This window comes from Saccopteryx leptura, chromosome 2 (genome assembly GCF_036850995.1).
Source record: "Saccopteryx leptura isolate mSacLep1 chromosome 2, mSacLep1_pri_phased_curated, whole genome shotgun sequence".
Classification (NCBI taxonomy): Eukaryota; Metazoa; Chordata; class Mammalia; order Chiroptera; family Emballonuridae; genus Saccopteryx; species Saccopteryx leptura.
Window position 1 is genome coordinate 199,400,159 of NC_089504.1, and position 13,187 is coordinate 199,413,345.

The window sequence follows — 13,187 nt, forward strand, 5'->3', positions numbered from 1 at the left end:
ATTACTCCCGACTCCAACCCACCCCTCAGTCTCTCCTTCCTGCTACAGCTGAACTTCGTTTCTTGCCATGACTGTAGTCATTTTTATTGGGCACCAACATCCTTGCAAGTGCTCTTCTACACACTGGGATATAGCAGTGAACAGTGCAGAGACCAGGTCCCTGCCCTTGGAGACTTCTGTTCAAGTGAGTGTGCCTTCTCTGTGCCTTCTGCCCTCCAGGAGGGTGACTGGACAGCAGGGAACTTCAGCCAGTCGGCCTGGGCACATGGCCTACAGTGAGCTGGGATACTGTGAAAGTGTTTCTTCTTGATCTAATTAAAAGTAAACATGAGCCTGACCAGGCAGTGGCACAGTGGATAGAGCCTTGGCCTGGGGCACTAAGGACCCTGGTTCAAAACCATTAGCTACTGAGTTCCCCAACACGCATGTGTCTGTGAATCATCCCCTTGACACCGCTATGAGTTATCCGGTCTGGAGACGTGGTGTCATTTCTCATGCTTCTGGTCTGAACGGGTCCATCATGGGCGGTTCTTTCTGTACAAAAGTCCACGGCCGCATTCCACGTGTTTCCATTCCACCACCTCCTTCCTAGGACTTCCTGCATGTCACTTATCTTTGAACCACTGTGATAGTCTAGTAATTGTTCTCCTTCTCTTCAGTTAGTTCTGTGTGGTTTTCTTACTAAGTCCCACACTCAGCTCCAGCTTTGTCCTTTCTCTTTGTACATAGCAAGTTCCCAATAAATATTTTTGGAATTGACCCACAATTAATATAATTAGCTTTTCTTTATTCAGGCAGGGCAGAACCATAATAGTCACATGCAAGGAAGTACTGCCTCTCTTGTCAGTCTCTGTTCACTGTCTTTTTCATGCAAGCCTTCTCTAGATTCCACTTGTTTTTCAACATTTGCTAATTAAGAATATGGTTAAAGTTTTTTTTGAGGTTGTGTATCTAAATCATGTATACTGTGATATCTATTTGCCTGTTAAAGATCTTAAGTTCTTGTATTGTTAATGAGACAGTAGTCTGTGAAGAATACAAAAGTGTACCTTTTACTACTGTCATTTCCTTTCCCTCTGGGCCTTTCAAGAGGAATGTGGGAGCCAGAGAGTCCCCTTTGTCTGCCCTCATTAAAATGAAGCCCAGACAGCTGCTGCTGGCACAGACCAGAGGCCGTGGCAAGTGGTGTCCTTGGCATCCTGTGTCCACAGTGGAATTTGGGTGGTGTTTGGGTCCAGCACAAGCAGTGATGAGACGTCAGAACCTATTCAGTGGTGAATGCAAACTTTCTTCACCTGTTGTATTCAGCTATAAGATATTATCACCTTACACTATAATCAGAGATCCTTCTCCAAATCTCTCCCTCTCAAAGAGAGCTAGGACTCTAATAAATATGACCAGTACTGTCAATCGTTCAGACGGCCCATTCCTGGACCTGCTGATAAAGGGGCATTGTTTGCAGGGAGTCTTTTGCCCTCTTCCTGCTTCTGTTAATGATTTAATCTACAGCAGGAAGTCCATGGCATGGAATAAAATTATAATTTGTATGTCTGATATATCTTATATATCCTTTAAGAAAAATTCACAACATAGACATGACAATTTATATGGGAAAAATATATCTATTACAAGTTGTAGTATTTTCTCCTTGTTGCATTTAGAATCCGTGTCCAATAATGATCTACTTGTACAGTGTCTGTCAGAATTCTTCATCTTTTGTGATCCTGATTACTGGCCCCAGTAAATGAAATATCACCCCAGGAAAGCAGGTGATACTATGGGTCTTTTATTATCCAGGAAACAGATAATTGATCTGCTTTAGGTTAACTCCAGGATTCTGGGCCAAACTAGGACTCATGAGCTATTAGAGATGATAAACAAGAAATAATTAAAAATAATAATTTAACCTTGTTGCACATTACAAAGCCTTAATTTTAGAACTCTCTGTGGACGAGGGTAATTATTTTGCTTTGGTTAGATTTTTTTTTTAAATTAGGTAAATTGAGCTGCAGTCCAGCTTTATCAGGCTTTGTCACACAGCATTCATAATGACATTTTTTACCCTGTGGGTTTCCTTTAAACTCACCTAGTTGAACTGAATGTCAGAATGAACAAAAACAGCATCCCCACTATCTTCTTCATTATGAAGCCTCAGGGGACTTGTCACCAGAGGCCATGGGTGTAGGGAGTTCAACAGGAACCAAGGTACATTTATAGGTGTGAGAAGGAACACCAAACAGTTCTGGCGAATGCCGTTAAGAGGACGACAGAGGGAGGTGAGCCAGCAGCTGACGTCTCTGTGTCTGTGGAAAGGTCAGGAAGAACTGTTCAGGGGTGAAGTCCTCTGCCGGCGCTCTGTGCGGCTCAGCCTCATCCACAGCCCTGCCTCTTTGTTTCAAAGCTGATTTTCCACTTTCCCAGTGTGTAATCTGTCTTTTCTAGTGGATGCCTGGTATTCAAGGAAAAGTCCAGCTTTGCTGTACCTTCGACTTTGGTTCAATTAAGTTTAGAGCAACTGGGTTTTTAATCACAGGAGAGTCAAGATGAAGAGCCGCCCCAGCCAACTCCTGCATGGGAAACCATGGCTGCATCATTTCATGCCTCATTTCAGATAGAGAATTTGGGGGTTTCACAGGGATGGCCAAAAGCATCTCTTCCTGTATCCTTTTTGTCCCTGGGTCATGTGTTCTGTGCAGTGCACTCTGCCCCAGCACATCACAGGCCGCACTGGGTTTTGTGTTTGTGTCCTGCCCCATCTGTTCCTTAACACTGAGCACGGTGAGCTTCAGGGAGCCCGGTACCTCCCTTCGCAATCTCAGCCTAGCATGGCCCCGGAAAAGTGGGCGCTCAGTGAACAGGGAAGAAAGGAGTGGTCAGGACAGGCTTAGAAGTTGGTATGCCCAGGTCAATGGTAGGGCAGCCCTCTCTACCCTCTCACTTAGTTTGGGCAAATGGAGAAATCTGTGAACTGGGTGTGGGGTGCACTGTGACTTCATGTGTGACTTTCGTATTGTCCTCAGAGAAAAGGCTGTCTGGAGTGAGCTCCGGACTTGGTATCTCAGTTTAATAATGGGTATGCCTGGGCCCTGGTTTTTCTCATTCTCAGAATTTCGTCTTTTATCGAGTGTCCCCTCCCTGCTTTGGAGATGCTGTCCTTCCTGCTTGCTGATGGGAGAGAGCCCTTGGCAGAGCTCCCGGAGACCCTGGGCGAGTGGTGGGGCTCTGACAGCATCAGACTCCATTGAAGCTATTTCAAGAAGGGGCCCCTTTCAGCAAGGGCAACAAGGAGTGTCTTGTTCTGTCCTCTGGAGTCCCTGTGAGGGGCCGCCGTGTCTAAGGGATGCCATTAGCATCCAGGCAGCATGCCACAGGAGTGAGAGATTTCATCTGGACTTCTGGAAACTAGCTGCAGGGTGAGGCCACCACTAGAGCTGGCCAGTCGATACCAGGGCTGTGCCATGCCAGGGAAAGCTTACATGGACTGCAGACAGCAGCGAGTCTGCCTAGTGATGCCGAGTAAGCCAGAGCAGGCCTGAGTTATGGGTGTGGCTTGTAGCGAACACGGCTGGGTCATGTTCGGCTTCTCTCGGTGAGCAGGTCTTCCATCCAAGATACTTTGTTTTCAGTTGCCTTTATGCTTTGCAAATTCTAGTAGAGCCTGAGTTAAAAAAAAAATCTTACACAACAAAGTGATGATAGCAAAGATTTAAGGGTTTGCTTGGGATTATTTTAAAGGAAATTGTACTTTAGTTGTTCCTGAAGCCCTTTGTCATGTGTTAGAGAGCGACAGTGTTTAAAAGCAAAGCAATATCATCAGATGCTGTTTAAACTGAGTATATTCCTCCTTGACACAGAAGCTAAACCAGGTCCCAGCCTTATCTTTGTCTTTTAAAGAGGTCTCTCTCCCAGCAAACTGCTGTTGCCATGCTTCCAGCCATCTCATTATTTTGCAAGCAGCTGCTAGGGAACACTACCTCTTGGATCCCAGACCACCTGGCTTTCTATTTGACTGCAGCATATGGCTGTTTTACTGTGAGAGGGTACTTAACACTCCAGACTTTAGCTTTGTCCTCTGGGAAAGTGGAAATAATCATGGAAAGATTTTCTTCCAAGCTTGTTGTAAAGATTGCATTAGGTGGTACTTGCAAAATATAAAAGAGTACCCTACCCGGCTCCATAAAACTGGTCAGAACAAGACTCCATTCCTACGCTCCTGGGGTTCCTGGCCTGCTGAGAAACAGGGAAGTCAGTAAACGCTGGGGGTTCCGTGCAAGATGAGTGACAGTGATGTCATGGGTCCACGGTGTGTTCTGAGTCTCTGTTATATGCCAAGCACTGAACTTTGTAGATATGATGCCTGCCTTCATGAGGGTTACAGTTAACCAGGAGTGTGCAGAGAGGACTGTGTGGGAAGAGGATCGTCAGACTGAGACTGGGGCGAAGTACGGGTCTGCATCAGAAGAGGCTCCCTGGACAGGGAGGCGAAGCTTGTGTTCTCAGTGTGGATGTCTCAAACAAAAAAGTCAAAGGTGGACAACATAGGATTTCATTTTCATAAAGAAAAGGACAGGCGAAAGAAACATAGTCTCTGAGGATGGAAATCACAACAATGGCTCCCTTTGCAGGAGGTTGATTGGAATGGGAGTGGAGGGAGCCTCCTGGCGGTCTCCTGACCTTGCAGCACATGTACATGGGTCTACCTAAGTAAACACAGACACGTGAGAGCAGTGCAGAGCTTTATTTAGTGCATGTTTTCAATTAAAAATTTTTTAAATAGCAATTATGGGTTCGCTCAGTTCAGTAAAAACAGGGAGGGAAGGTCGTATTTGAGGTAAGGTGTGGAACAGCATGACATGTTCCAGTGGATGAAAGAAGGATGGATGCACATGGAGGGTGAAGATGGGGTGACAGTGAGATGCATCTTTTAGGTGTAAGCTCTTAGGGGAGGAAAAATGTTTTTCAAGTTCTGATAAAGACATCCCTCCTTGAGAAGGTAGGGTGGCACTAGTAGAAATGAACCTTGGTTGGAGTTAAGGATGTTAGAACTTACATGTCGTGTCATGTTCGCATCCTGCTGACGGGCTTTTAGGGAGGAATGCGTGACAAGGGATGTCAGGTGTTGTGTCTGCCGTGTAGCATGGGTGGAATCAAGCTGCTTAAGAGATTTCAAAGTGTATACGTGTATTTGGTTCATTTAATTGTAATCTCAGTGTTTGACTTTCCAAATCATAAACTATATTATGGAGTGGTGTTTGCATACCGGAAACTTTTGATCCTTTAGTTAAATATTTTGTTTTATTAATTATAGATTAATATTGTATTAAAAGTCTTGGGGTTTTTTTTTCCCCTTGAATTATTTTGGCTGTACTGATTAAGCCATTTTAAGTATTTGAGAACGGTCTAAAACGGTCAAAAAAATTTCTATTTCAATAAAGCTGATATTTGACAATATTAGTTGTATGGGGAACAGAACTTTATGTCACGTTTCTCATCTTTTCTGAAAGTGGTTTGAGTGTGGCGGGAAGGGAAGAAGAGTGGAGAGGGTGATTTACAAGGACTTTTTCTTTTGAAAGAAAATTTACTTTTTTGATATGTTAAACTTGAGATTATCAGTGTACTAAACATTTTTTTGTGATTGCAATGTGTTAGTGCTATCCGCTCTTTATTAAACTGTTACATGAGAAATTCCACTTAATCAATGGCTAGCCAAGTTTATTCATACTCTTGACGATGACTAGTCTTTGGCCTATATTAAGCATTCCAGATTATCACTTTAAAACTCTTAACCCTTGATTTGAAAACCAGCCCCATATATCCTTAGATTATCTGTCCCGTTTGGAGGGAATGGCTTTGCATTTTATTCTGTGTCTGAACTCCTAGAATCTTTCAACTGGGTGTCCTCTCTGTGTTTAGGAGTGAGCGTGCCCGCTGGATCACTGCCCTGGGACACAGCAGTGGGAAGCAGCCTCCAGACCGAACTTGTAAGTAAATCCAGGGCTGTCTGCTCTGGGATGTGGAACGTGGAGAGGCTCTGCCCCCTGCTGGACGCTGGGATATTAATCGTCCCCCAGAGTTTCCTTCCTGCTGCCCCTTTTAGAACTAAGAGATCCCTGCTTTGGAAGTCAAGGAGGCTAAATTCAAATTCAAGGCTCGGTTCTTCTTTGTTGTATAAACGTGGTGAATTGTTGCATATCCACTGCGAACCTGTTTAACCTTCTACAACTCAGGTGCATTATGATAGACAAACAGGGTTATTGTGAGGATGGAGTTAAATAATATGCACAGAAAGCCCTGCTTGGACTGTAAATCTCTAAATTTCTAGCTACAGTTAAGGCTTGTTAGCTTCAAGGCTAAAGCTGTATGGACAATCTAAATCTAAGCTGAAATGTATTTTTAACCTTAAAGAAAATTGCATTACCACTCCTTTTGACATTTTCTTTTTTTAAGTGGTAATGTTAACAAAATGTATTTCATTCTTCTGGAGAGCTAGGAACTGGTACAGTTACAGGGGGTGTATTAGTGCCTCAGTGTTGATGTTATGCTGGTTCTAGCTGGAAGGTCAAATCCAAAGAATAAGGGAACCAGAGGCAGATTTAACGGCAGGTGCACCAGCCATGTGCCCTGGGCACCCTGGGCCCCAGCTTCTGAAGGGCCCTGCAAAACCCCAACTTCACACTTTTTTTCTAATGTAAAGGGCCCAATATTTTCTTCTGTGCCTGGGGCCTCAACCGACTGTAATCCGCCTGAGGGCAACAAAACTGGTTGTCCTGGAACAGTCAAAAACCATAGCTGTAAGCTTCGAGCCACAGCTGAAGTGATTGGTATAAAAGTTCCTAGAATTAAGTTTTGTATTAAAAAACAAATTAAGAAGTCTCGTCTGTCAGTACCAAGTCACTGAAGTTAATGGTTTTATGATGACTTAGCATAATGCGGAACCTTTAAAATGTTTTTTCTAACTTCCAGTTGGAGATCTTCTATTCCTCAATCTCTTGGCAGCTTTTCTGTGCTGCTACTGATGGGTTTGGGGAGCACGTTGGGTGAGAGCCTGGAGAACGGGCTATATTGTGGATTTTATCATCAGTTGCGTGCTCTTAGCAAAGTACCTAACCTGTTCCGCCTCAGTTTCCCCAGTGCACAGTGGCTGTTTTCTGCTCCATTGTGTGACATGACTAACGTGATGGGATTCAAACATCATAAAAGGCCTCTCTAGACTCTGAGCTTCTAAAATTATAAAGTTCTTAGCTAAGTATGAGAGTTCTTGGAAAAGATCTGCTTCTTGATAAAGCCTAACTTGTTTCTATCCATGCCAGCCCTGAATTGCACAGAAAGACTGAGTAAATGTGCACGATTGATTTGTACCTGTTTTGTTTTTCCCTCTGCTCCTAGAAGCTCATGATGTTCCCTTTCCTCCTCAGCACTGACCCAGGTGGAAATCATTAGATCATTTACTGCCAAGCAGCCTGACGAACTCTCCCTGCAGGTGGCAGACGTGGTCCTTGTTTATCAATGTGTCAGCGATGGTGAGTGGGAGTGTTCTTACAGGGCATACTGGTGGTCCAGCATTCAGGGCATGAAGAACTAAAGTGTCTCCTTTTTGTTACTAATGCTTATATCCCATCTCCCTTCGGTTTTCTCATACGCACCAGCCTCTCCTCTCTACACGTTATTGCTGTTGCATGGTTTTGAATCAGGATGCAGTCACATAGCTTGTTATTCAAAAGGAATTGTGAAAAGTTATCCTTCTTTCCCAGTGCCCCCGTGACCTACTTCTCATCTCCAGAGTTCTTTCTTCCTTACTTACACACACACACACATATTATATTTTCCTGCTGCCCCTCCCAAAAGCATCCTCTCACACAGCTCAGCCCAAGCACACATCCTGTCTCCGCTGCCTCACTTTGGGGTTTCTGGTCATGTGCTGCCCCTGGTTTGGCAGTCATTCTGCCTTGAGACCTTCCTCCCTCTCACCTTTCATCTCTGTGATTCCCAGCACCCTCTTGGAGCCGAGCACAGTCAAGGTTCATCCAAATACGTGTTGCTTCATAAGAACTCTGTTCTTCTTTGCAGGCTGGTATGAAGGGGAAAGACTGCGAGATGGAGAAAGGGGCTGGTTTCCTATGGAGTGTGCCAAGGAGATAACATGCCAAGCTACAATTGATAAGAACGTGGAGAGAATGGGACGCTTGCTAGGACTAGAGACCAACGTGTAGCCTCTCCGGTGGCCTTGTGTGACTGTGAAACTTGCATTACATCGTGGTGGGTGGGTTGGTTCCAGGCTGGTTTCCTTGTTAATTAGAACACAGCACATTAACTCAAAGAGTGAACACATTTGCCTTTAAGCTTGCCAGGCAGTTTTACGCTCACAGGAAGACAGCTACTGGATACAGTTTGTAAAGCTTGGTTCGTGTATGACCCTCCTGCAAACCTCTAGGTCAGCAGAATGGCTGAGCAGTCCACTTCAGGGATCAGGCGGCCTCAGCTCCTCCTAGTTGCACTATGTCTGACTTAAAACATGTACAAATGCAGTACCCGATTCTCTCTGCTCTCACTTCACCAAGCATATCCCATCCCTCTTTATGCAGCTCCTTGATGTGATTTACCCAGCATGAGCAAGATTTCTGTATCTTGAAGGAATACCCAATTTTGTAAATATTTTTCCTGCTCTTACAGTTTAGATCTGATTAGAGTGCTATGTGGATTTTAACAAGAATTGATAGAGTTCTGAAGGTGAACAAAGTTTTATTTAAGCCTCTTCCCAGGAGAGGGAAGTCAACACTTGAAGTTTAGCCACCTCCCTCCTCATTAGGGAAGTAAGGAGGCCTTGGTTTGAAGTTAAAAAAATAAAATCCATCTTACCCAATACTGCTCTTAAATCAACATAGCCTAATACAACTAAGCTACTCTAACAACATGGAATTTAGATGGTTCACGTATGTGAGAAAATCTTAAGTATAAGACAGGGCTCTAACTTTGAACATACTCCCAAATGAGCTGATAAACTGACGTGAGGCTGCTTGGCCTTCAATCATGCAAGGTTTTCAACTCTTTCTACTCCCATTCATTTCCAAATAGGAAATGGGCTAAAACACAGTTTATAACAATATCAAGGAAAATAGAATTAGGCCTTAAAAGGTATCAAGAAGCCAGCATGGTGCTTAATAGAAATATGACATTTCACCCTTCCTGGGACCCATTTAGTCTGCACTGAAGGCCTCGTGAGCTGGATCAGAGCCTCTTCATGGCAGGTGTCTGCAGAACTTCATTTCTTCCACTGGTGCCAGGAGTGAGCAAAATCATTTCTAGAGTGTGTTTCCTAAAGAGGGCACAAAGGCCCAGGAGACTGAGAGGGAAGAGGTGATCTTGACTGGCAGCTGTTTCCTCTGCTCCATTCTCTTCCAGATGCGTTATTCAAGGGCTCAGATCTATGTGGGATACACTCCAGCTACTATATCCAACCAGGTACCCAAGTTGGGAGGGAAGTTGCACAAGCGCAGGGCAGGAAGTCTAAGTGTAAGGACTGAGCTCCTGTGCCCTACGTCTTGCCACTGCAGCAATGAGTCAGCGTGGGCACCCTGGGCCTCCTGGCCCCTGGACTGCTCTCCATTACCTGTGCATACATTTCTGGGTAGAAAACACACTCCAAACCCTGAGTTCCTTGAGGTCTGAAGTCACAGCAGTGGGCCACAACAAGAGATGTTTTGGGGTTGGTAAAAATGAAGTCTGTCTCCTTTAATGTCACAGACTTTTTGTAGGAGAGGCTAACACATTGTATTATCTAATCGAATGTGATGTTATCATTGAGGAAGGAAAGTAAATTTGTTGCTTGCAAAAGGATCATTTCGCATTGTTCTTGCTAATACTCAGAAGCTAAAAAACAACTCTAAGTCCTGTGAATTAATTTATAAGATGTTAAACAGTTTTGGAAACACATGCATCTTGTAAATCAAAAGCCTTACTAAACAAGCAGGTTAATAATGTTATTAGAAGAAGTGTTGTTTTAAAAGTGTTGAACACATTCACAATGTTTAAATTCAACCGTGAATTGTTGTTTTTATATGACAGTATTGTTTTCCAACTTAGTTCAACTTCTAGAATAGCTTCTCTGAACTGTGTGATTTCATTCAGTGACCTGTGGAGAACAGAAATACTCAGTTTTGTCCCAATGAATTGAAAGTGCTTGTACACTTTTGGCGAAATATATGCATTTATAAAGATTTTGTATGTACTTGTTTATTTGTTCTGAAGTGATTTAATTGATTGTAGGGTGTATTCATTTAAGTATATAGTTTGCCGAATTCTTGGCCAAATCAGAATTCTAAAAAGAGATCAGCAGCTGACAATGAAGGGGACACGCCTGTCCTCCTTGGGTGTGTGCTGACATCAGCTGCCCTAGAAGGCTGGAGCATTTTTAAGAGCTAAGCCATACTGTTTCTTTTCATAGTTTACACAAAACTACAGGACTGTCTAGCTTATCTTCAATAGTTCATAGTTCTCTACCTGCTGTTGACCCCTGGAGTATATCTTATCATTCATTTTGGCTGCACAGTATCTAAACCTTCGTGCTTTTAAATTTTTTACCACCCTGTAAATCTTGGTGGAAGGCAAAGAATGACTTCTGTATTAGTTTTCTTTTGCTGTGTAACAAATTTCTATGAAACAACACTCATTTTTTATCTCACAGTTCCGTAATCAGTTCAGGATGGTATGGTGGGGTTCTCTGCTTAGAGTATCACAGGTTGAAGTCAAACTGTTCGCTGGCTGATTTCTCAACTGGAGTTTGGTGTCTTCTTTCAAGCTCATACCTGTTTTTCACACATTTCGTTCCTTGTGGTGATAGGACTGAAGTTCCTGTCTCCTGCTGGCTGCCAGTGTGGGGTGACAAAGGGAATGCTCACAGCTTCTACTGGCTGTTTATATTCCTTGCCAGGTGGCTGCTTCTGTCTATTCAGGCAGCAGTGGCATGTTGAATGTTCTCATACTTGGGATCTCTCTGACTACATACTAAGTATGCTACCAGCTGGGGGAAAACTCTGCTTTTCAAGAACTCATTATTTATTACTCCCACAGGATACTTTCCCTTATGATTAACTCTTCATTATCTGATTTGGGATTTTAGATCTGCAAAATTCTTTTGCCATGCAGTGTAATAGAATCACAGGTGCAACACCAAGGAAGCAGAGATTAGAGCATCTTAGAATTCTGCCTACAGCACCCACTTGAAAACTTTAAAATTCTAGGTTAGTTTGCCAGCATTCCTTGTAGCTAAAATAGAGCCACGTGACAGGACACACCACTTAGAGGAAGCTTTGTTGGATTTCCATGCAAGCCATTGATGGAGAAGGAGTGCCATCTCTGGAAGTGGGGGGGTGCCTCCTCCATCCTCCATCCCATATTACTACTACGTTTGCTGGATTTTGGAAGAAAAGCTACAGACAGGCAGAGATAATCCATGGACTTGCAGTACTAAATAATGCAGGCCAGAGATGAGTGCCAGGATCTCCCTCGTTGTGGACTAGGTCTCCAAAGGTTTACTCTGGAGTGAGGAGATGAATTCTGGATGACTGCCAGTTTGCTCTTTGGGCTTCTAGATACTAAGATCCTGTAAGCAGGAAACAAAACCTGCTCTGGAAGAAGTTAGCATCATCTTAGTTCTCAATTATTTCCAAACACTAATCCTCAAACAAAAAGTTCAAAAAAATACTGAGACACAGCATCAAACTTTAAATTGTAATACAGAACATACAACCACAAGAACTGATAGAAAAAAAACAACAGCTAGGTATTGTGGAATTGGGTTTATTTACAAGATTGTTAAAAGAGATACTGGTAAGCTGGAAGGGAGGCTATAACAGTGGTCCCTAACCCCGGGGCTGCCGACCGGTAGCGGTCCGTGGGCCATTTGTACCGGTCCGCAGAGAAAGAATAAATAACTTACATTATTTCCGTTTTATTTATATTTAAGTCTGAACAATGTTTTATTTTTAAAAAATGACCAGATACCCTGTCACATCCGTCTAAGACTCACTCTTGACGCTTGTCTCGGTCACGTGATACATTTATCCGTCCCACCCTAAAGGCTAGTCCATGAAAATATTTTCTGACATTAAATCGGTCTGTGGCCCAAAAAAGGTTGGGGACCACTAGGCTAGAAGGAACCTACAAGGAAGCATGGAGAGAAGAGACATAGAAGACAGAGAGGAGAAGGCACTTGAGCAAGGGGATTGCATCTTTATAACCCTATTCCGACCACCCATTCAATGTAGACCAGTGATTGTCAACCACTGATCCACAGACCAGCGCCAGTCTGCCAGAAATTCTGTCCTGATCCATGAAAAAGTTAATCACTCTGATGTTGTATGAAGATTATAGACCCAATGATCTTAGTCGAATTTGTTTATGCTCAGGGTGATGGCCACTTAGCAGCCTGTATCATCAATGAAAATATTATTGAGGTCATCTTAGGTATCTCTGAAACATGTAAGCACGTTCAAACAGCCCTTTGAACTACGCAGAACATTTACAAATCATGTGCAATAGACAAGCTTTCAGACAAACTTATCTAGTATCCAATGTACCGTACATGTGGAGTTCAGAAATCAAGCACCAGCTTACCGTGTTGCACTGTTAGGTGCTGTAAGGTAAAACTTTTGTTGTGTGTTTCCAGCCGTTAGGTCACTGATCCCCAAGTGTAAAAGAGTTGAAAACCACTGTCCACAGAAAGAGGAAGTGGCCTTGGGTAAGATGGCTCTGTCCAATGGGAAGGCTGTCGCCTTGACAGCTCTTCCACCCTCTAAAGGAATAAATCCATTGGGCAGAACATCGCAACATTCACTACATCTAGCTATGTCAATATTAGATAAAATAGTCTTTAAGATAGAAGGTGTGGCTAGAGTGAGCCTTCATACTGTTGAAAGTTTAACCAGGAAAATGTAAGAATTCTAAATATATATTCCAATAACATGACTTCACTATAGCAGAAATTGGCATAAATGTAATAAATCTAAAATCACAGCATGAGACTTTTAACCTACCTATCTCACCTGACAAAAAAAGATGAAAATAAAAATGCAAAAGTAGATAAAAATCAAAAGTAGATTTGAATGACTATAACATAGGCATAATAGGATACTGCAGCAATTTCAGCATATACATTTTTTTCAAGTACACATAAAATATTTACATTTTCT

General features: G+C 43.1%; 1 protein-coding gene across 2 annotated transcripts in view; it reads left to right on the plus strand.

The window, feature by feature from the left end:
• The window catches only part of ARHGEF26 (Rho guanine nucleotide exchange factor 26), a 136,965-nt gene extending 126,617 nt beyond the window's left edge, over positions 1-10,348 (plus strand). For both annotated transcript variants that reach the window (XM_066369910.1, XM_066369911.1), the window contains 3 exons: positions 5,914-5,981; positions 7,416-7,520; positions 8,068-10,348. In XM_066369910.1, the coding sequence (XP_066226007.1) occupies positions 5,914-5,981; positions 7,416-7,520; positions 8,068-8,210 (316 nt within the window). In that variant the 3' untranslated portion in view covers positions 8,211-10,348. The remainder of the gene's footprint in view (positions 1-5,913; positions 5,982-7,415; positions 7,521-8,067) is intronic.
• The last annotated feature ends 2,839 nt before the right edge of the window (positions 10,349-13,187 follow it).